Source organism: Cynara cardunculus (assembly GCF_001531365.2).
Source record: "Cynara cardunculus var. scolymus isolate 2C chromosome LG 16, CcrdV1, whole genome shotgun sequence".
Taxonomy (NCBI): Eukaryota; Viridiplantae; Streptophyta; class Magnoliopsida; order Asterales; family Asteraceae; genus Cynara; species Cynara cardunculus.
The window spans coordinates 20,904,215-20,932,096 of NC_037543.1; the positions used below are offsets into that span (position 1 = coordinate 20,904,215).

The window sequence follows — 27,882 nt, forward strand, 5'->3', positions numbered from 1 at the left end:
GAGGGAATCTATTTTTGTCATTTCCCTCGCTGATCCCTCACTGATCAGTGAAGGATCAGTGAGGGAATCTGATTTTTGTCATTTCCCTCGCTGATCCCTCGCTGATCAGTGAGGGATCAGCGAGGGAATCTATTTTTGTCATTTCCCTCGCTGATCCCTCGCTGATCAGTGAGGGATCAGCGAAGGAATCTATTTTTGTCATTTCCCTCGCTGATCCCTCGCTGATCGAGGGAGTTGTCCTATTTTCTTGATTTTCTTGATTTTTATGTGTTACATGTACACATTTATATATTTAGGTATTCGTATATTCATTCTCGGTTTTATTGGGCCTTAACCCATTTAACTGGGTTTTAATCTATTTACCGGACTATTTTGAGTGTATCGGGCCTTAATGAACTTTATTCGGTTTAATGGGCCTTAATGGGTTTTATTCGGTTTAACTAATTAATTTTTGTAATATTCTAATAAATAACAAATAATTGGAAATTTAATAATAAATAAGTAAAAATTAATAAGTAATTAAATTTGTAGTTATAAAATAAAAAAATTGTTGAAAATCAGTTTCTAGACAATCCCTCGCTGATCAGCGAGGGAATAGCCAAAAACTGAATCCCTCGCTAATCCCTCGCATATCAGCGAGGGAATAGCCAAAAACTGAATCCCTCGCTGATCAGCGAGGGATCAGCGAGGGATTGTCCAAAAAAATGAATCCCTCGCTGTTCCCTCGCTGATCAGCGAGGGATCAGCGATGGATTTTTTCCCTCGCTGATGGTCGTCGCTGATACCTAGTTTTCTAGTAGTGAATATTCTAAAATTCAACAACTATAATCGTGGGATTCAAGAAGAACAAAAACAAACGCATTTTAAACCGTTGGTTGAAAGGTATTTTTCTGTTTTGATAATTATAATACAAACCTAATTTTGACCGAACCAACGATACTAAGTAGGTCTTCATAAATGTTATTTGGTCCGTGACCAATAAATTTAAGAATCAAAACCTAATCATGACCAAACCAACAATGCCAAGTAGGTCATTGGTTCCAAAGTATTTATTTGTTTTGATAATCGTTATATAAAACGAGATTTGATGTATAGGATATCATGGTTAAATGTCATAATAGAATGTTTTATAGTACTTGAGTTTATATGACAAAATAATAAAGTATCATATCTCAAAAGTGTTGCAATAGCTCTATATGACAATTTTGCGTATTTTTTAACAAGTTTTTAGAACACTTTTAAAACAAATCCTTGTATTAACTATTTTATAGGACACTTTTGAGAAGTTTCTTATAAAATCATATTCTGTAGGACATTTTTCAAAATATGTTATACGATATAACTAATATGACACTTTATTTTAAAAATACTGTAAGAAGCTTATTAAAATGCTCAAAAGCGTCCTATAAGTAGCGGCGGACCCATGTATGTCCTATAAGCAATGGCGGACTTATATATGGAGTTCTCATTTGATTACGCGTCTCTCTCTCTCTCTCTCTTTCTATATATATATATATATATATATATGTATATGTACATGTACATGTTCATTTAGAAATCATAAATATTTTAGAAATTTAGGTTTTTGTGAATATTCATGATGAAAACTATTCATCATGAATACTTTATCACGTTATTAGTCATGAGTATTTTATCACATTCTTTATCATGAATACTTATAAAATATGAACCTGTATAAGAACTTAGACATGTCAAACCGTCGTTATTCCATACATACGTTTTACAACCCTGTATCTCCAAAAACATTCGTCAATGAGATTTCATTTAGTCGATATAATTATGCAACAGTTAAATTTGTTATAAAGAAGAACAAATTAATTCTTTCATTCATATTAGGGCAAAAATATTGATTCAAAGGAATTAACTTAAGGGATTGTTTGTTTACCTCTTAATAGTTCTATTAAGAGGCAACTTCTGAATCGTTAAGAGGTGAATCTTGTTTGGCAAAAAAAAAGTCTGCATTCTAATGGTTCTAAAACCCTCTGAATGGTTTTGTATCCTGGGACCCCCTTAACTATTCAGAGGCCCTAATTTTATTGTAAATAATTTGATTATATTTCATTTTGCACTATATCATGAGAGCCTCTTACTCATTCTGATCACTTAATCTGCACCAAACCATTCAGCAACCGCCAAATAGCCGTGAAATTTGAGTTCACAATTTTATATTATTTGAAAAAATATTTATTATTTGAATAAGTCCTCTTGAAAGGGAATTGATTCTTTTTTCCTAGTTACCGATATTATTTGACTCTCATAAACATTAACAAGAAACTGACATGACTTATAACAAGAGAAATTATCGATCTTTTATTGTCTTGAAAATAGTTTTGACGCAAAGCGTTAACTCTTTATCCAACGTAGCATTTATTCGTTAACTTAATTTGAAGTCTCTCAAACTTCCAACTTGGATGGGTCGCTATAAATATCGAACCATATGCCATTAAGTTCTCACCATGCTTCATCATTATGATTTAAACTCGTAAAGGGTTTCTCTCAACCTAGCTTATAGGGTTAACCATTCGCAATGGTTGAAGCAACAATGCAAGAGTTTGACCAAGCTCACCACTTTAATGATGAGATTAAACGTCAAAACTTTCCAAGTAATTTCTTGTTTGGAGTAGGCACATCTGCTTATCAGGTATGTATATATTTTCTTCTTTTCGATATGAATGTGATGCATAAAGTAAAAATGTTAAATAACCAAAATAAGCAGACCTAAAGTTGTTTGTTTTTTTCGAATTCTAGGTTGAAGGTGCATGGAATGCAGATGGTAAAGGCTTGAGTATCTGGGATTCTTTTACACTAAGAAATCCTGGTACATCTCTCTACATCTCATTTGGTTTTGATTAGTACAATCTTTTATCAAGCGGGTAACACTTGTTGGCGGTGACTGTAGACAAGATCGCCGGAGGTGCAAATGCATGTGTCACAGTTGATAGCTACTCAAGAATGAAGGTAAACACATGTTATCGGTTTGAAGGTACCCAAAAAACCAAAGTATAGTTTGATTCTTATACCTCATCTTCTTTGTAAACTATTTTTAGGAAGATGTTCAGTTGTTGAAGAAAATGGGTCTGAACTCTTTCAGATTCTCTATTTCATGGTCAAGGATATTACCAGGTGAAATAGAAAACCGTTTTCATCATCCCCTTAATATAATAAATAAAAGTGATCGACTTATGTCGTCTTTTAGAACATAAAAACTGATGTAATTTCGTCTTAAAGTTGATTAATTTTGATTTAAATAGGTGGGAAAGTGAGCATGGGTAAAAACCAGGAAGGCATTAATTACTACAACAAATTGATTGACGAGTTACTAGCCAATGGCATTGAGCCATTTGTCACAATTTTTCACTGGGATCTTCCCAATGCTTTGGAAGAAGAATACATGGGTTTCTTAAGTTCAATGGTCGTGTAAGTGTTAATAATTTGTTTATGCATCTTATTCATATATATCTTCTAATTAAGTACTTGTTTTAATGATTAGGGCTGATTTTGTCGATTATGCCGATATTTGCTTTTGGGAGTTTGGAGATCGGGTAAAGAATTGGTCGACTCTAAACGAGCCACATATGTTCACATATAGAGGGTACATAACAGGTACATATGCACCTGGACGGGGTGAAAAAAGTAAAGATAACGATCTTGAAATAGAGCCATATACAGTTGCATACAACCTACTCAACTGCCACGCAGCTGCTTATAGAAAGTATGAGAAAGATTATAAGGTATTACCTAAATAAAACATTTTACATGCACTTTTAGAATGTACATTGTCTATTGATTTATTCTCATGTTTTACTTTGATCATATCTAACCACATGAAACATTATTTTAGGGTTTTCAAAAGGGTAAAGTAGGAATTACCCTTAACCTTCTATTTTTCAAGCCTTATCGTGGCCCGAGTAATCGACAAGATGTCAAAGCCGTCGAATACGCATTTGATTTTGTAAATGGATGGTAACCATACATAAGTTGTAGTGTGATTAACCTACCAACTCATAGTTCGTTTGCTAAAAGTGACATTTAAAATTGTATGTTATGACGACTCATATTACAGGTTTCTTGAGCCATTAGTGAAAGGGACATGGCCGGAAAATATGCAAAAGTTTGCCACTACTCCAACTGCTAAATACCCGAATGGTCGTACTTTGCCTAAATTCTCGGATGATCAACGCACCAAGTTGATTGACTCATACGATTTTCTAGGAATAAACTACTACACTGCGAATTATGCTCAATATCAAGCTCCTTCTTTTGATATTCCTCTTGGGTATGCTACCGATTGTCACTACAAAGCAACAGGTAATGGAAAACGATCTAGATCTATTTGTTTATCAGATACTGGTTAACTATAACAAACTCAGGTTTATAGGACGCTGAAAATGACTAAGTGTATTTATATAGATTGTTTTATGAGATCAAACAATAAAACATCATATACAAAAGTGTAACAAATTTTTGAGCGTTTTAGCAGGTTTTTAAGATATTTTAAAATAATGAGTTATATTAGATATTTTATAGGACACTTTTGAGAAAGTTGTCCTGTAAACACGTATTTTATATGACATTTTTTCAATAGAATAATATAAAATATCTAATAATACACTTTATTTTAGAAATGTACTAAAAAGCTTGTTAGAACGTCCAAAAAGTCTTATAAATCTATTGTAAAACTTTAATATAAGACGTTTTTTTGTCTGTTTCTATAAATTGAAGTCATGTAGAGTAATTTATCAGGACACTTAGACATTTTTATCATTAATATACCCAATTTTGTTGTAGTGATTATCTCCATGGATAGTGATTGGATTGCTAATTTTTTTTCTTTTGATATTCGTAACTCGTAGCTCTATTTTTTTCCACTCATGTTTCAGGAAACGATCCCAATGATATTCCTATAGGAAAGCCGGTAAGACAACGGAACTTCACTTGAAAAAACAATATAACACAAACAGACGACACATATAGACGCATAATCATTTACAAAGCCAATAAATCATGTAAATTTACAAACCAATTTTCATAATATGTGTGAAAATGCAGTGCTTACACAATGTGGTTTCATACACTATATAAACATTGTTTTTTCACGCGTGTTGTTTCATATATGAATTATTGGGTTTGTTAAAGAATATATATATATATATGTGTGTGTGTGTGTGTATATATATCTATATCTATATATATATATATATATATATATATATATATTGGGAGGTTTAAGGAAACCCTCAAAAAATGAAAAACTGAGAAACACCCTGGTAATGGTTCATGTGGACAATGTGCACATGTGCATACAAGCAATTAAAGTTATTTCTTGTTTTTATGCATTTGTGCATACTAGGAAAAATTGCTTATAAATTATATGCACATGTGTATAACATCTAGATGAACATATTTTCATTTTTTTTGCGGTTTTTCAGTTGACCAAACTACAAAAAATGAAAAAAACCGAGGAACACCTAATAATTATCATCTGTAAGGTTTGCATATGTTCATAAAGATAATTGAAAATGTCCCTTAGTTTCTATACACAGTTGCAATTTATGCACACGTGCATACCCGACAAATTATATTTATGCACATGTGTATACCATACAGATGAATGAGTATTAGCCTATTACTCAGTTTTTATTTTTTGGGTTTTCTTTACACCTGATCCTATGTCACTACAAGAAAAAGAGAGCTTCAGGACGCACCTTTAACGACGACTTGTTTTTGTGGTGTATATATATGGCATCCTTATATTATCATTTTGTTTATTTTGATGGCTACTTAACTAAGCCTAACACAACTTCGCAGGCTTATCCAGATTCAACGTTTTATCTTTGTGCTAATGAGCTTACAGAGCTCTTGTATCGTGTTAAGAGTACATATAACGTATCCAAACCTATTATAATTACCGAAAACGGTACAAAAACATGACCATTTTGTTTGTTTCTTTTTGATATATCTTCGACTATTCAAAATCTATGATGGTTTCTCGATATCTTGCGACAGGTTCTCCGGATAAGACTGATCTTGGAAAAACTTACCAAGAAGTTCGGGATGATACGTACCGAATGGAATACATAGAAAAACATCTTATAGCAATCCGTACAGCTATGCAGTAAGCCACTTCATTTTCATTGATTTGTCATCACTACGGTCGGTTTTATAGGACAATGAAAGTGTCATAATAGACTGTTTTATAGCACTTAAGTTTATTGAACTGAATAATAAAACTTCATATATAAAAGCGTTACAGTAATCTTATGACACACTTTTGGATTTGCACAACGTTACAGGAACAACGTAAACATTATGGGCTACTTCGTGTGGTCATTTATGGACAGCTTCGAATGGCAATCTGGCTATGACAGCCGATTCGGTATGATCTATGTCGATTATGCCAACAATCTCCAACGGTATCCGAAAAATTCAGCGATTTGGTTCAAGAAATTTCTTTTTGAGACAAAAGTGGGGGTTTCGAAAAGAACCCTAATGGATGGTGAGGAAGAAGATGAAGTCAATAACATGGTGTTTGAAGCTGAAAAAGCAACTGAAGTTATTCCAAAGCTGAAGAAGGTGAAAGCATGAAATCTAATAAATTTCTATACAAAAATAAAGATCCCAAATATGTACTCCTACTAAATAATTGTGGATTAGACAAACTAATAATAATGCATTTTAATGCTTATATCCATTAGGTGTATTTGGTATACTGAATATGATATTTCAGATAACTTTTATGTGGAACAAATAGAAACATAGTTGAACAAAAGGCAAATTGTAAGAAAAAGTAACATACACTACTAAGAAATCTGGTTTTTCCGACGACAAAATCCGTCGGAAAACAACTTTCCGACGGATTTAGCCGTCGAAAAACTCCCGCCGCTAAATGCATATTCCGACGAAAAATCCGCCAAAAAACTTCGAACAATTTTGTAATATGTTATCCGTTACCCAGGTTAATTAGAAGGAATATAAAATGAGATTAGAGCTACCGACGGAATTTCCGTCGGAAATCCGTCGGTAAACTTTTTCCATTTTCTTCCAAAACAATAACCAGTTTTTATTTCAAAAATAAAAGTAACATTTTTCCGACGGATTTCCGACGGAAATTCCATCGGTAATTATATTTAAAAACTTTTTTTTCCTAATTTAAAATATGAAAATGCTTTTTATTTTTAATGAACGTAAAATATTTATTGACTGATTTCCCGTCTGAAATCCGTCGGACAATCCGCCAGATTTTTTTTTTAATAAAACTTATATCTAATTATTTACCGATGGATTTTCCGCCAGAAATTTAGCTGGTACAGGAAAAAAAACCAAAAAACCTCCTAATTTAAAATTTAAAGATTATGTAAATTAAGTACAAATACACGATACACAAATATGCCATAAATACCTAATATGATTATCCGGACGAAATAATATACATATATAAATTCGATTGATGACGYTAGYTYATAAATACACTATATCAAATCTATTGCGGCGGGGCCGACAGAAAATGTTGAGATTGTGTAAACCTCTTCATCATATCCATCATGTCTGCATGCTCTTTCTTCCGGGTCTCATCTTCCCTGTTTCGGATCTCTTCTCGGCGAAGAAGTTCCTCAACCTCCTTCTGTAGGATCTCATCTCGACTGCGTATTTCTTGGATTTTGGACTGTAAGTTGTTAATTAACTACAAATATAATAAAACATTAAAATTTCTAATAAGAAGTATAAATGAAATAAATAAACATCAAAGGATAAAGAGGTACACACATGACTATCTACATTAGACGATCCACTCGAGTTTGCTTGTGAGGATGTCCTGGTCAAGACCAAATTGGGATCTTCACTGTACCCGAACCCAAATAGACGGCATTTCTTGGATCCCCTAATCTCCTCACTCCACAAGTCAGTATCAACTAGGGGATAGGCCGAGGGATCCTCACCGTATTTTTCGGTGAGATTGTTTGAATAGGTACCTTGTGGTTTAAAAAATACTACCAGTCAATTTCGACAGCATAACGACTGTAAATGGAACGTTTCCAACTAAAACAATCCTAACGTTTGCCTAACAAATGGCAACCCAAACTAGATATATATATTAACATTTTAACGTAAAAAAAATCATAACGTTTGCCCAACAAATGACAACCCAAACTAGATAGAAATATATATCACGCACACATACACTAACATTTTAACTTAAATAATCCTGACGTTTCTCCAACATATGACAACCCAATATAGAGTTTAAAGTTATATATAGGTATTGTAAACTTACCGCAACCCGGCTACACCTCGAAGTCACGTACTCCCCTTGTGACCAGCAACCCGAAGATGACTCGATACTCGACTTCTTCTTACGTGTATGATCGAATAGTTCCATAGCGAACGGTGGCAAGCCATTTTTTTCTTTCGTCTACATAGTTGCAAGTAATAAAAGCATGTGTTAATTGTATCATATCAAAAATCAAGCTACTAAAGTAATCGATTTTAAGGACCTACCAGGCGAGCACCATGCATGACGAATGTTTGAAATATTAAAATTTTCTAAATAATATATTATATAAAACTAATCATTTAATTATTTTGTGTATCAAAAACATAAAATAAAATAATCTTTTTTTTTATTTAATTTAAATTGACAAAAAAGAAAAATAAAATAAAATAAAAAAGTAAATAAATGTCATAAATATGGCCCAACTAATTATTTCTAATTCGTCCCTTTCACCTAATTTTTTCACGTAACCTCGTTGCTAATTACGAGCAAGCACATGGACCATTTTACAACTACATGTAATTAATTTATAATAAAATTAAAGAAAAATGAATAATAAACAAATAATTTAAACAACACAAATTAAACTAAAATTTATTATAAGTTACCTGACTTGGGATAGCGTGAGAGCAACCTGTTTTTGTGAGACCCATGAGACCACTTTTTTACACTTGAAGCTTCACATCAAAACGTTGTGAAGGTAACATTCACAGTGTTTTTGCTGTGAATCAAGTGTAAAAAAAATGGTCTAACGAGTCTCACGAAAAATAGGCAGGTTTCACGTGATTCCAACCCTAAGTTATCTTACACTTGTTATAAGTTTCATTTATTTTAAGTTATATCTGACTAGTTGATAAGTTAATTAATAAGTTATGCTAATAGTTTTTTAATAAGTTTAAATAAAAATCATTCTTTCATTTTCTGACTTCATTTATGAACTTTAGATAAAAAACATTGTTTCAATTTTTGGTTCACCTATAAACTTTGATTATCTGGTTTTACCTATGAATTTTGATTATCTGGTTTCACCTATGAACTTTAGATAAAAAATTATTATTTCACTTTTTGATTCACCTATGAACTTTAGATAAAATCATTATTCACTTTTTGATTTCACTTATGAACTTTATTTTATTTTAAATAAAAATCATTTAAATATTATTATTGATTTTTCAAAATTAAATATGAATATCTTCCAAAAAAATAAAAATTATTAAATGATTGTGCATATATATATGAATATTTTTAAACAAAGTTAATATTGTTTACTTGATTAACAAATGATTATGCCTATATATATATATATATATATTTATTAATCTCTCTCTATATATATAGACACACAAAGAAAAATTTAAATAAGAGATATAAAAATGTTGAGAACGTAAAAATAAATGATTTATATCTGAATCATGGTAAATGAAAAATAGGTTTACATATGCATGTTCACATGTGAATAATTGATAAAAAGTAGGTAAACAAATAGGGGCGGATCTAATGTGTAAGGGATTAAAAAAAAAGAAAATATCAAAATGACCAAAATATACCCGATATATTAACAAAATAACCAGATTTTACCAAAATTGCGAAAATGTCTACACGGATCGCCCCCGGGGGGATCCCCCCTTATTTGACCAAAAAAGTACCAAAAATATATTAAAAAAATCATTTTGGTGGGTCCCACATGCATCCCTTTAGGGTACAAAATACTATGCGCCTTGTTTTGCGTGGATCTACCTCTGGGGGCGATCCACGTCACCCAATCGTCCTCACGGGGCGATCCAATTTTTATTTATTTAATTTTTCTATTGATTAAGGGGTGTTTTTAATAAAAATGAGACGATATTTAAACTGGTTTTTTTACCTTTTTAGGACCAAATTTTATGGTTATAGTTTATAAAATCATGATAATTATGGACACACAAAAATTATTTTTATCTAATTGTGCGGACAAAAATCAGATATTATATCTGATTTAATGTGATAACCGGATCTTGGTTATCACCCAAGGTAATTAATGTGTGATTATCTGATTAAATGATTTCATGACAGCATGATAAATTGATACGTTTGATCATGCTAGTATGTGAATTTGTACATTAATTGGATATATATATATATATATATATATATATATATATATATAAATGCATGATATATGTGTATATATGCATAGATATATAAGTATGTGTGCATGGTTTGCGGGTATGCATCCACATGGATTAGCCGCCTTCTTGTTATATAAGAGTATAAAAGGAGGTTGAAGCCTCCATATTTCTCTTCTTGCAATTTTTGATAAAAGTAGGCGATTTAAAAGAGAAAGAGAAATTGGCCGGATTTCAAGTATCTGATTTCAAGAAAATGGTTTTTTAAAAGGCTTGTTAAGGTGAGTGATTTCTAAACTTTTTTGCATAAAATTTGTTACTAGTTTTATTTGAATGTTATTTTTTTGTTGGAAAGAAATCAGTTATTTGTTTAAGGGTTTTATCCGGGCAAAGGCTGACCGGATTAAGTTTAAATCGGACAAAGCTTGTCCGGATTATTTGTAAATCGGTCAAGGGTTGGGCGATTAAGCCCTAAATCGCTCAATGCTGAACGGTTTAGTCTTAAACCGGTTAAGTGTCAAACGAGTTATGATTGATAAAAATGGTTAACATTTTGAACTGAAAAGTATGAATACGACCATATGGTGACCGGATTATTTTAAATCGGTCAAGCTTTGGGCGATGTATTGTCCGGACTTGTTATCCGGACAAAGGTGTTGAAATTTATTCTAAGTGTTAAATCGGATAAACCTTGGACGATAAGTTGTCCGGATTTGGTAAACCGGCCAAGACTTGACCGGAGATGAAGTCTGGCCAAGCCTAGGTTGACCGGATTTGAGTTGTACCTTGTGCTTGAATGATAGAAATTGTTATTTTATCATAAAATGGAGATTTGATATAAATAATTTTGGATTGATAATAATTCCATTGACTGCGGTCTATTTGGAATTGTTTCTGTAAAATGTTTTGATGAGGAAATAAGGGTGGCATATCAAGGAGAGGTGTACCATGGGATAAGGGTGACATATCAAGGAGAGGTGTACCATGGGATAAGGGTGACATATCAAGGAGATGTGTACCATGGGATAAGGGTGACATATCAAGGAGATGTGTACATTTGGATATAAGGGTGGCATTTGTATGTGTGTTGTATGATATAACTTTTTCTATTATATTACTTAAGACTACCGTGGTCTGGAATCTTTATTTCTTTGTGATTTAAAGATTTAGGATCAAGGTTCTTATTGGAAATCATAGTCTGGATGTTATTGAGGAGAAAACATCAGGTTTGGCCTGAAACTTTATWTAAACCTTGTTTGATTAAAAAAGATTTAAAAGTGGCATTATATGAAACCTGATTGGTTCAGATGTATGAGATTTGAATAGCTGAATGCTTTGCTTGAAAAGTGGAAAGGATATGGTATTATGTCCCTATTTGTTCATATATTTGTTATATATATGAAATGTTGCTTTCTATAAAGATTTTGGTGATTTTCACATTGCAATAACATAAATATGGTATCTCACTAGACCTTTCGGTCTAACCCTCGTTTTGTGATTTTAACTATGTGTTGCAGGAGGTACGGACGGTAAGGGAAAATGAAAAATGTAATATTTTCCTATGCATTTCTGCTTGAAGATCTGTCTTGATGTACAGTTTTGATTGATTAGTACAAGAAATGTATTTGAATTTTTGGACCTTGTATTTGGTTATAATAGATTCTTGTACTAAAGACCTTAATGGGATAATATCATGTATTTCTTTTGTATGAAATATGTGTTACATGCAATGTGTGTTTTGGGGCATTACATTTAAGTAGTTTGACCGCTATTTCGTCATTTAGACACTAAAACATCATCACTTTGATATGATTTCATATTTTTGTTTAAGGGTGATGGGCTGTGATGGTAGATTTGTATTTAATGGGTTAAGGGTTGAGGATTGTGATGGTTTATTGTGTTAAAGGGTTAAGGGTTGTGAGAGTAGAATATAGGAGAATATAAATGAAAGAGTAGATGTGAAAAATAATGAAATAGGAAGTTGGTATTTATAATGAAATTTGTTGCACTAAAAGACGGAATAAGATTCAACATAAAATATCTGATTTTTGTCTACTAAATCAGATACAAATAATTTTTTTCGTCTCCACGATTATTATAGAATATCAACATTTCTTATAAAAAAAAAGTATAACAACATTTGTTGCTTAGTTTATGCATTTAAAAAAATTGGTAAAAATTAGAAATCTTTGCATACAATCATATTTTTATAAGGTTTATTACGGTAGATTATGTTTACAGGTTGTGAGAGTAGAAGTGTTTTACTTTATATACTAAAACCTTGACATTTGGACCTAAAAGGGTAAAAAGAACAGTTTAAATATCGTCTCATATTTATTAAAAACACTCCTTAATCGATATTAAAAAAATGAAAAAAAATTAGATTGCCCCCGAGGGGCGATTGGGTGACGTGGGTCGCCTCCGGGGGTAGATCCACGCAAATCGAGGCTTGTACCCTAAAGTGATGCATGTGGGACCCACCAAAATGATTTTTATTATATTTTTTGTACTTTTTCGGTCAAACAAGGGGGATGCCCCCATGGTCAATGATCGCACCCCGGGGGCGATCCGTGTGGACATTTTCTCAATTTTGGTGAAAACTGGTTATTTCGTTAATATATCGGACATATTTTGGTCATTTTGGTGATTTTCCCTAAAAAAATTATCTTTTTTCGTAAGTTAAAAACATTTTTTTTAACTTTCTATCATAGTTCCCCCATAATTTTCTGTTTGTGCCCTTATCAACCAAAAAAAGTACGTCGAAATTAACCAAAAAACCCTTAAAAATCCCCCGGAAATCAACAAAAAGACTTCAAAATCCCTCAAAATCAACAAAAAAAAGTTTTACGAATCTCTCGGAATGGTGGAAGTAGGCTAAAAACGTATAGGATGATTTCACATACCTTTAATCTACCTTAAAGGTGCCCCCACTAGAAAAAATCATGGATCCACCAACGTATGAAAAACCAACGAGCATGATGTGGCAATTCGTAAGCATTATGTTAAAGTTGAATCAACTATTGAGACTAGTAGAAGGGTTCAAGTAGCTAATATTCTTCATAACTTTTATTTTAGTTACAAATACAAAAATCTGATTTTTTCCCTTAAAAACATCTAATTGAATATAAACTTTATGTTATTTATTCATTAATCGACATAATTGTTTGAAGTATTTTCCTTTTACTTCTGTATATCAGAGGCGGAACACAAATTGACTGGATCAGCAATAGTGGAGGGACCAAAAAGAATTTTACACTTAAAACCTTAATGGACTGAAGATGCTTCACTCTATCTAAAAAAAACCTAGGAGCCAAAGTCCCTAAAGGCCCTTATGGTCATCCGCCCCTGTCTGTATTTTATGAGACCTGAAAACTCGTTGATATCCCTAACTTTTTTCCGACAACCCTCATGATTCTCAACAAATTTAGTGTCTTTGGATCATTTCAATATTTATTTTGGAATGCTTGTTTATCAAATTATATTTTTGAATGACTTGATACGATTTGACCCGAACCTCATTCAGCTGGGATTTATTATTCGACTTTAATAAATAGGATTTGGTTTGTTTATAATCATCTTTAATTATGTTGCACACAAATAATTTTCGAAAAAAAGTAGAAATCGTAAATTCTATTTGTTTTTCGCCGCTTTAGTGGATTTTTTTACACCGTTAGGTGTACCCTAATCACCTAATTTTCTGGATCTGCCGTTAGAGAGTTATTTCAACAACCCCTCTCCTATATATATATATATATATATATATATATATATATTAGAAAATAACACAAAATATATTTTACACAGAATATATATTTTAATTTTGTATTTATATTTAAAATAAAATAAAAAGTTAAGCACAATCATCCATCTATGAAGCACTACCCATTATATTTGCAAAGCCATTTTTCATCTTCTACTCAATAATACTAACTAAGGGTTAACCTCTTATTAGTTTCATTAAGAAGCAACATCTAGATTGTTAAGAGGTGAATCTTGTTTGACAAAAAAAATCTGTCTCTTAATGGTTCTAAAATCCACTGAATGATTTTGTATCCTAGATCTCCCTTAACCATTCAACACCCTAATTTCATTGTAAATAATTATCAAACAACTATATTTCATTTTGCACTATATCATGAGAGTCTCTTAATCATTCTGACCACTTAATCATTTTGCTTCAAACCATTCAACAACTGCCAAGTCATTCCGACTATTTAATTATTATGTATTCAACATCTACCGGCAACTCTTAAATGTTGATTTATAAGTAAATACGTGAGTATAAGTTATTGAAAAATCGAGCTCAATCAATTTAACATCCGACTGTTATTTTGATATACAATGTTCAACAATCATTTGGGTGTGCAAGCGAAGAGAAAGCGAATGTTCAACAATCACTTTAGTTTAATCGATATCTTTGTAGGGCTTAATCAAGTTTGCAAGCACAAAGATAGTTAATGTTCGACGATCACTTTGTTTTATATTTCACTAAGAAATAATCCAAAAGTAACGCGAAACATGTACTCCGCACTACGGGGGCACCATTCGCGAACATTTTCGATACTTTTTATCAAGTGAAAATAATAGATGTAGGGCATGTCTTTTTATGACTTAATCGGTTTAATAATATGGATGACTTATTCGTTCAGGTATAACAGAGTGTTTGTTTGTGGCTTAATCATCATTTTAAGAAGTTTGATTGATGACACGTATATTTAATTTTATTCGTAAATATAGTAATCGAAGAAAACTATGAAGTTATATAACAATTTTAATTTTTCCAACAAATACAATATTTAAATTTCTAGAAATATACACACAACAAATGAGATTCAACTACCTCTGTCTCCGATAAGAAGATAAAAAGAGGTAGGGATGCATGGTGATTTGTGTCGACCCGGTGGGAACCCGGCTCACCCGATCTGAACGGAGATTCCTTGCTAAAACGGGTTCCCAGATTGGGGTCGGGGGATCCCCGGTAGACTCAAACCGGGTTGGGGCCGGGTCGACCTGCCCCGTATCCGGTATATAATTTTATTAAATATATTTTTATATAATATATGTTATTATATATATATATATTATTTATTTTCTAAAATTAGGTTTTGACTAGAGACGAGGATCAGGATTAAGTATACTATTTATCTTAAGGTTTTGTTTCACATGAATTTTATCTTAAGGTTTTGTTTCACATGATTTTTTTCCGTTTAAGTATACTATTTATCGTATTGATTAACATGCACTTGTTTCACAATGTGTTTGTTTCATATATATTTGGTTCGTAATAGGAAAATCTTTTACATGTACTTTTTGTTTCATATTCATGCCAAAAAAGTTCACATTGTGAGCTAAGTACATGTGAAACAAGCACATAGCGAAACAAATATATGTTAATCACTACATTAAATTCTAGTCATAGATGAAAAAAGAATAATTTGAAATAACAAATGATGCATATAATATTCCACTTAGAGATCTCACAATTTACAAATTTTTCAACAGATGGTCCCCTGTAACACACATTTAATATGCTAGTACTATATTACGACTTTTTAATCGACGTGACATACATTCAATACTCCACATGTTTCAAAGTGAAATGGACCGTGGTCCATGTTGCTATAGTGTGCCTTAGAGTGGGTTGTGTTTTAGCATTAAACGCCTCAAAATAGATATAAGGCCTACAAAAGGCCGTCACGTATTAATTTCTAAAACCAACGCTACGCTTAGGCATAACTATCTAGTTCTAAAAACCTTTTAGATGATTACAATAAGAATGGTGTAAAAATGTTGGTTCAAGTGGCCAAAGCTTTAACATGATTACATGATTTAAAAAAAATATTATTACCAAAGGATTTTTGGCCTAGCGGAATCATAGTCTTTAGCCTCCTAGGAGGTCAGAGGTTCAAACCTCACCAAATGTGACAAGGTGTGCGAGTTTATTTGTTGCATTTGCCGTATATAAATAATATATACTTCAAAAAAAATATTACATATAGCTTTCTAAAAGCAAATTACATACATATTACATATTTATGATTTGTTTGCATAAACATAGCGATGCATATAAATAAGAAACTATTAAGCTGTTTTAATATGTCGAACAGACATAATTCCTTGCGGTTTTAAACCCTTAGATAAAAAACAATCATCAACGAGATCGACTAAATCGTGTAACTCACTCTCAAGTGCGAAATCTCTTTATCAAAATGGTCACCTTTTGTCTTTTAGTAATCTATGTGTTCAATTAATGTTTGTTCCATAACTATCTATTTCACATGATATTGATTGATTTATTTCATTTTCAATTCTTGCAAACTTTAAACTTAGATTGGTGGCTATAAATGTCGGACCACATGGGCTCAAGTTCTCACCACTCTTCACTATTACGATTGAATTAAAGTCGTAAAGATTTTCTCTCAACCTAGTTTACACGATTAACCATTTGAAATGGCTGAAGCAACAATGCTTGAGTTCGACCAAGGTCACCTCTTGGATGATGATGTCAAACGTCAAAATTTTCCAGATGATTTCTTGTTTGGAGTAGGAACATCTGCTTACCAGGTATTTGGTTTATGCATCATAAGAATGTCTGATTTAATTCAGTCATCTTTAGAATATTTTTTGTTGGTCTTTTGTAGGCCTTAAGCTCACATCATTTAGACACGGCTCAATTGTTATATATTTTCTTCTTTATTATACAGATGTATGTTTTCGAGTTGTAGGTGGAAGGTGCTTGGAATACAGATGGTAAAGGCTTGAGTATCTGGGACTGTTTTTCCCTAAGAAACCCTAGTATGTCTCTCTAGATCTCTTCTAGTTTTGATTGCCTCAATGTTAATTAAATGGATGACAACCGTTGACGGTGATTACAGACAAAATTGCTGGAGGTGTAAATGCATGTGTCACAGTTGACAGCTACTCAAGAATGAAGGTATTTAAATACACGTTGTCGTTTATAAGAAATAAAATCTATGATCGATTCTTAGATGTCATCCCTTTTGTAAACCATTAGGCAGATGTTCAATTGTTGAAGAAAATGGGTGTCAACTCTTACAGATTCTCTATTTCATGGTCGAGAATACTGCCAGGTGAAAATAACACTATGTTCATTATTCTCAGTATAAGAAATAAAAAAACAACTAATCATTTATTACAAAACAGTTAAGTTATTGTCGGTAAAACTTATGAGTAAGCAAAATCCTTCAATCCTATACCCCTTTGTTTGTAAATTTAAATAGGTGGGAAAGTAAGCATAGGTAAAAACCAGAAAGGCATCGACTACTACAACAAACTAATAGATGAGTTATTAGCCAATGGTATTGAGCCATTTGTTACTCTTTTCCATTGGGATCTTCCAAATGCTTTAGAAGAAGAATACATGGGCTTCTTAAGTTCAAAAATCGTGTAAGTGTTTGTCATTTATTTGGTTACTTTGTGCATGTATCTCTTTAGTTATTATTTGTTCTAAATCTCAGGGCTGATTTCGTCGATTATGTTGATATTTGTTTCTGGGAGTTCGGAGATCGAGTAAAGAATTGGGTGACTGTGAATGAGCCATACAGATTCACATATGGCGGGTACATAACAGGTGTTTATGCACCGGGTCGGGGTGAAAACAGTAAAGATAGTGACCTTGAAACAGAGCCATATATAGTAGCATACAATTTACTCAACTCTCATGCAGCTGCTTATAGAAAGTATGAGAAGGATTATAAGGTATTACTTTAAAGATAAGAAAAGTTCATAAAACCCCAACGAACTATCCCGTTTTGAATGATTAAGTCCCTGAACTATTTTTTTGAATGAAAAAACCATTAAACTTTCTCTTTTTGAGTGATTAAGCCCTTGAACTATTTTTTGCATTAAAAAGCCATTAAACTTTCTCATTTTGAATTATCAAGTCCTTGGAACATTTTCTTTGTAATAAATAAACCACCGAACTTTTAAAAATAGGTTACCTACATCCTTTTTACAAAAACTACTTGTATTCGACTAACAAGGTCTTAAAGTAAAAAAAAACCCTAAATCAGTTTCATCAATTCCAAAATGTATGCATTTCAAACCTTTTACACGTGACAGTATCATTCCCTCTTACCACTCCCTGTTGTCTATCGTTGTCCATTCTTCATATGATCGTATTGGCTATCATACTGTTAGTCTTGCCATCTATCTCCCTCTGTTGATCTATTTTTAGGGGCTTACAAGTAGTGTCTTACTTTAAGACATTTCTAGTTGGTTACAAGTAATTTTTTTAGGGATAAAATGATGTAAGTAACCAAATTTTAAAGTTCGATGGTTTATTTTATTGATTTTCTTTTTGAAACTTAATCATTCAAAATGAGAAAATTTTATGGTTTTTTTAATCCAAAAAATAGTTCAGGGATTTATCATTCAAAATAAGAAAGTTTAATGGTTTGTTTATTCTAGAAAATAACTGATGAACTTAATCATTCATAATGAGATAGTTCGTTGGGTTTTTTTAAAGTTTTCCTTTTAAATAAAACATTATATGTACGTTTTTAGAATGCATATAATCAATGAATTTATCATCATGTTCTATTTTAGGGTTTTCAAAAGGGTAAAGTGGGAATTACGCTTGACCTTAGCTTTTGGAAACCTTATCGTGGTCCGAGTAATCAACAAGATGTCAAAGCTGTCGAATACGCGTTTGATTTTGTGAATGGGTGGTAAGCATACATAAGTTATAGAGCGATGAACCCATAACTTATTAGTTCATTTTCTACAAAATAACGTTTTAAATCTGTGTTATATGATAACTCATATTACAGGTTTCTCGAGCCATTAACAAAAGGAACATGGCCGGAAAATATGCAAAAGTTTGCCACTACTCCGACAACTAATTACCCGAATGGTCGTCCTCTACCTAAATTCTCCGAGGATCAACGCACCAAGTTGATAGATTCATACGATTTTCTTGGAATAAACTACTACACCGCACATTATGCCCAATATCAAGCTCCGTCTTCTAATATCCCTCTTGGGTATGCCACCGATTGTCACTACAAAGAATTAGGTAATGGTAGTTATCGATCTTTGTCGATATTGATTAGGTTTCTCAAAATATATGTCAATGTTTCCATCATGTTTCAGGAAGAGATCCCAACGACATTCCTATCGGAAAGCCGGTAATTAAACCAACTTTACTTAAGAAAACGAAAGATTCAAACTTTAATTTCGATTATGTCGTAGCTAATATACTTAAACAAGTCTAACACAACTTTGCAGGCCTATCCAGATTCATGGGTTTATCTGTGTCCTAATGAGCTTACCGAACTCTTGTATCGTGTTAAGAGTACATACAATCTATCTAAGCCTATTATAATCACCGAGAATGGTACGTAAAAAGAAACCATTTTGTTTGTTTCCTTTTGAATCGTCACATGTTCGAAATTTTTTGATGGTATTTTGATACCTTGTGATAGGATCTCCGGATATGAACGAACGTGGAAAAACTTATGAAGAAGTCCGGGATGATACATACCGAATGGAATACATAAAGAAGCATCTTATAGCCATCCGAACGGCTATGCGGTATGTCACTTGATAGGATTGAAATGCAAAATGAAACTAATGTTGAATTACAAGATCATGACACAGTCTTGGTGCATAATGTTACAGTAACAAAGTAAACGTTGTAGGCTACTTCGTTTGGTCATTCATGGATAGCTTTGAATGGTCTTCTGGTTATGATGAACGGTTCGGTATGATCTATGTTGATTATGTCAACGATCTTCAAAGGTATCCAAAGAATTCTGCACTTTGGTTCAAGATATTTCTTTCTGAGAAGAAAAGGGGGTCACTGAAAAGAACCATAATGGATGGTGACGAAGAAGACACTGATATCGTGTTTGGAGCACGAGCAGAAGAAACAACTGAAGTGATTCCAAAACTGAAGAAGGCCAAAGCATGAAATCATTAGCAATCACAATTCACAAATTGTGCCTCTAAAGATCCCAAATATCTACTTGTACTCAATAATTGTCTATTTCAGATGATAATAATTAATGGGGTTTACAAACTTACCTGAAAAATGTTTATCGATAAAACTTAACATTATCATTTACTTACCGGATAAGATCTTAGTCCACGAAAACAACGTTGTATGCAACAATTTACCCGGTATATAAGCGCTTACCGTGGTAGGAGTCGACGTCCTCACTTACCGGGTAAGACTTTTGTCCTTGTTTCGCTCTTAGTTACCCGGTAAGATTATTGATTTTTATCATATTCATCCGGTAAGGTAATATGAGTTGAAAAACACTTATTTCAAACATTGCACAATTGTATCACCATCTCCATTAACACAAAATGGCTCATAAATGAGTTCTTAGCCAGTCACATTCAGCCATTTTCTCATTGTCTAGTTGCTGTTTGTTTTTCTATATTTGTTGTTTTCTTGTGATAAAGACTTAAAACCACTTACTGTCTTTTTATTGTAGAACTTGTAAATCAATGTCTTATAAGTCTCTTATTGTCCTCTAATTTTTCTAAAAAAGCCATAACTTTTGGAAATCCTACTCTCTTTCGAGATCTCTCGTTGTTGACAGCGATATTTCACCAAAATCCATCATATCTTTCACCAAAAAGAGATTGATGTTGGCCTTTGCAGCTAGTAATTCAACTAAAGAACCACTAACAAACAAACAAACCAGAAATTGAGCACAAATTCATAGGGGTAAATCAAATCATTGGTGGTTGTTGTTCTCTTCTTTCCAATATCTGCATCATATCTGGTGTTTCTTCTAATGATACAAGATATTCTCGATCGAGTCATATTTCTTCTAATGATACATGACATTGTCTCTCGATACTCCTGGGCACCTCTCAACAAAATGGTCGTGCAGAACGTAAACACAGACACATCTTAGACACCATTCGGACTTTACTAATCTAAGCTCAATGTCCCAAACATGTTTGGGATGAGGCACCCCTCTCAGCTGTTTACACCATTAGTCTTCATCCCATACCAAATCTCTGACAACATCTCTCCATATGAGTCTCTTTATGGCGTCTCACCGGCGTATGAGTTACTCAAAGTATGGGGTTGTGGATGTTTTGTCATGTTACAACCACACGAACGCTCTAAACCTAATCCTCGTTCTATCCTTCGTTGTTTCTTTGTTGAGTTTAAGGTTCCTAGCACTTCTCAACCATTTGAACAACGCGGGTCAGATCGGGTAAGAAACCTTCCTTCTTATCTTCGTGATTATCATTGCTATGCCACTTTATTGTCACATCATGAGCCTTCTTCCTATAAAGAAGCTTCTTGTACCCTCTTTGGCAGAATGCAATGTTTGAGGAGCTCAGACCTTAGATCAAGCACAAACTTGGGAGTTTTTCCCCTTCGTGAAGGTAAATCCGTCACAGGTTGCGAATGGGTTTATAAAATCAAAACCAAGTCAGATGGTTCGGTTGATCGATATAAATCCCAGTTAGGAACCAAGGGTTTTTATAAGAAGAATGACATTCATTATGAGGATACATTTGCTCCAGTTTCTGGAGTGACCTCTATTCTTACCCTCCTTGACATTGCAACTATAAGTAAATGGCAACTTCATCATATGGATGTAAGAAATGCGTTTCTCACTATAACAAAATCGGGTTTAAAGGACACTCCTAATTTCTAAGCGTCCTAATAGATCTCTTTATACGACTTAGTTTATAGGACCAAAAAAAATAAAGTGTCATATTTAAAGACGTTTTTTGACGTCGTAATAAGTTTTTTAGGACACTTTTAATATAAAGCATTCCATTAGTAACTTTATAGGACATTATTTGAAAAACTGTCCTATAAAAACAAGTGTCATATAAAAAATAGAGTCTATATGACACTTTCTCAAAAGTATCCTATAAAGTTGCTAATACGACACTTTGTATTAAAAATGTCCTAAAAACCTTGTTAAGATGCCCAAAAACGTCGTATAAACTTATTACAACACCTTTAGATATGACGCTTTATATTTTAGTCCTATAAATTAAGTCCTATAAAATGGTCTATTAGGACACTTAGAGATTGGGAGCGTCATATAAACCCAATTTTGTTGTAGTGTCTCAATGGTGAATTATCTTAATAGGTGTACATGAATACTCCTCCTGGTGTCATGCATCATGCAAGCTTAGTATGCAAGTTAGAAAAAAGCTTTATATGGACTCAAACAAGCTCCTCGGGCCTGGTTTGAGAAATTTATCACCATCATACTATCTTTCGGTTTCTTAAATGTTGATTCGGCCGTGAAATAACACATTACATACGTTTATCATTACGTCGTATCAGCTTTTAAAGGTTATGTTATTTTCTCCATGAGATAACATACTGCATATTTTTAGGTTTATGCTAACTATGTTGTTTTATCTGTGATCTGACATAAATTAACGTTGTTTCATGTATGAACTTTGATTGTTTCAAATCTTTTAACAAAATTTACGGGTGAAACTAGAAAATCAGTAAGATAATTAGATTTTTTTAAACAAAGTTCATAGACGAAATCAAAAGTTCTACCTAAATATGATTATGGGAAATTAAGTACAGTATCATATTTATAGGTGAACCAATGATTTTTGTTTAAAGTTCATATATGTCTTTGCAAGATTCAGTTTATGAACGATCTAAGTACGAATTATGCTGGAAAAAAGAGATTAAAAGTTGAAAATTTCGAATTTTAGAAGTAATGAAATAAATTATGGAATGTGATAGTTAAGTGAATAAGAAAAATGACGGTGTAATTAGATGAGATAAGTTATGGTTAGTGCATGAGATAAATTATGGAATGAGATAATTAAGGAATGTAGTATCAGTATATAAAAAAGCCGAAAAATACCTCGGTTTGTAAAGTTAATACTGATTACGGGGTTAACAAAAGAAGTCGTCTCTATATATAGGAGATTTAAAATACAAATCATTAAATTTTTACAAGGAATACAACTCATGATCGAACACTTATGAAACAGTTGAGGTAATTATGAAATATAATAGAGTTCATTTATTATGATAAATGTTTTAGATCATGAAACAATTGAAAATTTTATGAGATCAAGGAAAATGCAAGAAACACACTTTCCATTTTTTTTCTTCTTATTATAGCATTCTACTTTCAGTTTTTCTTTTATTAAAAGGCTGTACTTTTAAAATATTTCTTATTAAAACATTATGTATTTAAAGATTTACTCATTATAGAATGGGTAACTCAATTGACTTGGATTTTAATACACATGGCATAGGTTAAGAGGTTTCAATTTCATTTCATTTAATTATTATCTATATTGTTGATGTAACAAATCCTTTTTGTAATTTTGTGAAATACTTTCAAAGTTACATGATTTACCAAAAAGAACATGAATATCAAAAAGATGAATAAGGAAGCTAGTGGGTTTTCACATGGTGTCAATTTGTAAATAAGCTGAACGAACATGAACAAATGCTTGTTTATATTCGTTCGTTTAACTTAACCGAACAAACGAACGAACACAAATAGTAAACGAACGAAAATCTTTGTGTTCGTGTTCGTTCGTTTAGAAATCAGGTGTGTTCGTGTTCGTTAACATGCTAAACGAACGTAAACAAATGAACATAAACGAACGGACTAAATGAACATAAACGAAATAACACCACTACTTGTCATTCAATCAATTATTGCTCATAAATTATGGAGGCTAGGGTTTTGAGAGTGAAAAGGTAAAAATTTCAAATAAGACAAATTAAATGATGCTAAAATTTAAAATCTAAATAAATTCAAAAAAGTTAAAACCTAAATAATATTATTTGAATTCAAACTAAATAAAAAAATGATTATATATTAGATTTAATATATAAACGAACATAAACGAACGAATATAAACGAAGGTAAACAAACGAACGTTCACGAACATAAATGAACGGTTTATGTTCGTTCGTTTAACCAAATGAATAATAAAATTTGTTCATATTCGTTCATTTATTAAAAAAACGAACATAAACGAACTTTCCACCGAACGGTTCACGTTGAACATTCAGTTCGTTTACAGCCCTACTCTTGAGTGTATGGTCATCGTCCACATCTCCATTTTTAGCCACCAAAACAACGATACCACGATCGAAAGGGTTGACAAGCCTAATTATAAGACAAAAGTGACTAAAGAATTAACCATGGATATCTTTTAAGGGTGTCCATGCTATGTACAAACTAACCCTGATAATTTACGACCGTAAAACATTAATCCTAATAAACTCAATGGCCATAAACGTTGTGTACAACTAGAATCGAACCCATTACATATGAGATATTCCACCTTCTTATACCATAGTGATGACATCAAATAGGTTTCCTACAAACACCAGTTCTGATCATATAAGTGGCACATGGGATCGGATTTTTAAACATTCATCCAGGGATTTGTGTTTTGTTTTGTATTTATATCGTTATTACACATGTGCAGCTTGTAAGCGAATTATATATTGTGATGATCGGCACTGACGGATCTAATCTAGAGCATACGGTGGCTTGTAGAACTGTATTGTTCATCCATCGTAGTGTAAAAGTTCTAGCGTCGTAAAAAGTGTCACCGTATTAATTTGCTGTGTTATCGTATATTTTTGAAACTACAACGGGAACACAAGTTCCCTTGGTATAGCTAATTTGCATGACTTTTTTTCCACTACAAATCCGAGTTCGAATCTTGTTAGTGTCATTTTCTTAGTTTTTTTAACTTTTAGTTTCAGATCTATTATGTTGCGAAACTTTTTTTGCAGTAAAAGTTTTGAACACAAAATCTCACATATGATAGACAATGAACTGACTAGAGGTGATCATTTGCGGGACCGTGCTGAGCCTAACTTGTTTTTTTTTGTCTAACATGTCTAATATTGTAAACCCAGACCCTTTTTTCGGGCTTGACAACTTGCCATTGTCCGTCCTATAAACGGGTCAGGCTTGCCCACGAACTAACGAGCCTGAAAAGTGTAATTCTTAATTAACAAATGTGGAACCAAAAAATAAATGAAAAACACTGTTGCAATTAAAATTTTAAGCAACTACTACTGACTCTATTCATTGTTGATCGATTAGTACTTTTGACAATAAAGATGCTAACAAAGATAATGTAGGGTATTTTGGGTTCTCAAGAAAACCAAAGAGTTCCAACTCCCATCCTATAACTTTAATAAAATTTTAAAATATACTATATAATTTTAATTAATGGTAAAACAAATCTTAATTATAAAACATAAACGGGCCAGACAGGCCTATCCATATTTATTTTTACATTGTTCATGATCGGTTAAAAAGGTATCAAGTTATATATTGTCATAATAAGTAGATTTAAGAAAAAAAAATACAATGCTCTAATAAGAAAAACTTAAAGTACAATGCTATAATAGCAAGTGATGAAACAAAGTGCTCCATGAAAACTTGAAGAACAAACATCGGTTGGCGACCTGGGCCAAATCACCCACACACGACCGGACCCCTCACGTTTCTTATTACATATGATAAAAATGTTATGTGTTTCCTTAAATAAAACGTGTTTTTGTTTGAACCTCCACCTATATTATATTATACACAGGGGCATGCATGGAAAAAAAGGACATAAACAGTGATGAAGTTTAGGCAATGGGTCTCATGCTTTGAACAAGGAGCAACAAGCAACTTTCCTCCACGACGTTGCTATGCTCACGACACATCATCGATCTCCTTGACACATCGTATCACTAATAAATCTGGGCCAACTTGTCGTGTTTCTTGTGAGGGTGAGTGAGCAACATGCATGCCACCATGGCATTGTGTGAGACCAACATAACAACACCACATCATCAGTTTCCGTTACCCGCATCATCATGTCCTAAACATAATGCATCGCTAAAAAAAGTTGGCAACTTGTCATGCTTCGCGTGAGGATCAACGAGCGGCATCAAAGTATTGCCACGTTAACCCGTTAAGTGGCCAATGGTTCTTTCATATATACATATACGGGAATAATCAAATGATTGATATTGCTTTATCAAACACTTAAGAATTAAGGTAATGGTTAACGTATATTTGTTTAATAAGATGGAACTCGTTTATGAACAAGTAAAGAAAATTTTATATTGTGAAATAAGTACATTGTAAAAAAGATATAAGTAATCAATAGACTAAATACTTGTCATATTCACATAATTCGTTGGTTGATTTATTACTATTTTATATATATATATATATATATATATGTGTGTGTGTAGGGAGATTATGGGAAAAACCTCAAAGAAAATGAAAAACCGAATAACATTCTGGTAAACGTTCATCTGTACTGTGTGTACATGTGCATATAAGTAATTGAAACTGTTTTTTGGTTTTATGCACTATGTGTATGTTATGCATATATGCATACCAGAAAAATTGCTTAAAAATTACTTGTATGCACATGTACATACGGTCTTAATGAACATTATTAGGAAGTTTCTCGGTTTTTCATTTTTTTGAGGTTTCCCCTAAACCTAACCTTATATGTATGTATGTATATATATATAGATTCAGGAAAACCTCAAGAAAAGAAAAACCGAGGAACACATTTGCAACGTTCATCTGGATGACATGCACATGTGCATACAAATTACTTGAAGTTGTTTATTGATTTATGCACATGTGCATGGTGTATAMATTTGTATACTGTACAAATTGATTACAAATTACTTGTATTCACATATGGATAGCGTCAAGATAAATGGTTACCTTGATGTTTATTAGTTTTTTTTTGTTTTTGTTTTCCCTTAAACCTGAATATATATATATATATATATATATATATATATGTGTGTGTGTGTGTGTGTGTATGTGTGCGTATTACGACACGTGCTGACGACAGCCATGCACCACCTTTGTCCGCGTTCCCGAAGGCACCCCTCTTTCAATAATAATTCAAATTATTGTTTGTTGAGTAATAACTTAATCCTTGAATAAAAAATTTCTTTTAGCAACATCAATAAATATTTCAACCTAACGTTTTCAATTATGAGATCCAATTGAACGTTGCTAGCAAATACCACTATTTTTGGTTTTGACTCTTTCCTATTTTTTAAGATTACGAGGTTTATTGGGATATAAAATTCAACCCAACTCATGAATTAAGAATTCTCACAACAAGGTCTACTCGACGAGAGCGTAGTACAACGAAGAGTTGTATGTTCTGTTCGGGACGGATGAATCTATCAACTAAGTATCATAAATAAATTGCTCCCGATTATTCAATCATATATATATATATATATAAGCGGTGGATATATGATTTATGTTGATATGGTGGCAACATTTTGAGGTGACAAGACGTTGATTCATATTTTTTCAGCCACGTACGAAATTTGCATAGATTTAACATTTTCTCTTTTACTAACTTACTTTTTATCGTATAAAACCATTTCTAACTCTAATTATACATTAAAAATAGCATTAAAAACATCTTTAATATTATAATAAATAATAATATATTAATGTATTGTTATACCCATTTATTAAA

General features: G+C 32.5%; 2 protein-coding genes across 2 annotated transcripts; both read left to right on the forward strand.

The window, feature by feature from the left end:
* Window positions 1–2,548: 2,548 nt before the first annotated feature.
* LOC112529108 (beta-glucosidase 24-like) lies at window positions 2,549–6,606 on the forward strand. Its single transcript, XM_025140182.1, has 12 exons — window positions 2,549–2,662; window positions 2,770–2,839; window positions 2,921–2,979; window positions 3,069–3,144; window positions 3,273–3,438; window positions 3,512–3,752; window positions 3,863–3,984; window positions 4,085–4,329; window positions 4,902–4,936; window positions 5,830–5,938; window positions 6,028–6,136; window positions 6,315–6,606. Exons 1-12 carry the CDS (start codon window positions 2,549–2,551, stop codon window positions 6,604–6,606), a joined length of 1,638 nt encoding a protein of 545 aa, XP_024995950.1.
* Window positions 6,607–16,845: 10,239 nt separating this feature from the next.
* LOC112529109 (beta-glucosidase 24-like) lies at window positions 16,846–20,329 on the forward strand. The gene is made up of 12 exons (XM_025140183.1): window positions 16,846–16,959; window positions 17,121–17,190; window positions 17,271–17,329; window positions 17,411–17,486; window positions 17,637–17,802; window positions 17,874–18,114; window positions 18,964–19,085; window positions 19,188–19,432; window positions 19,510–19,544; window positions 19,645–19,753; window positions 19,842–19,950; window positions 20,038–20,329. Exons 1-12 carry the CDS (start codon window positions 16,846–16,848, stop codon window positions 20,327–20,329), a joined length of 1,638 nt encoding a protein of 545 aa, XP_024995951.1.
* Window positions 20,330–27,882: the final 7,553 nt, after the last annotated feature.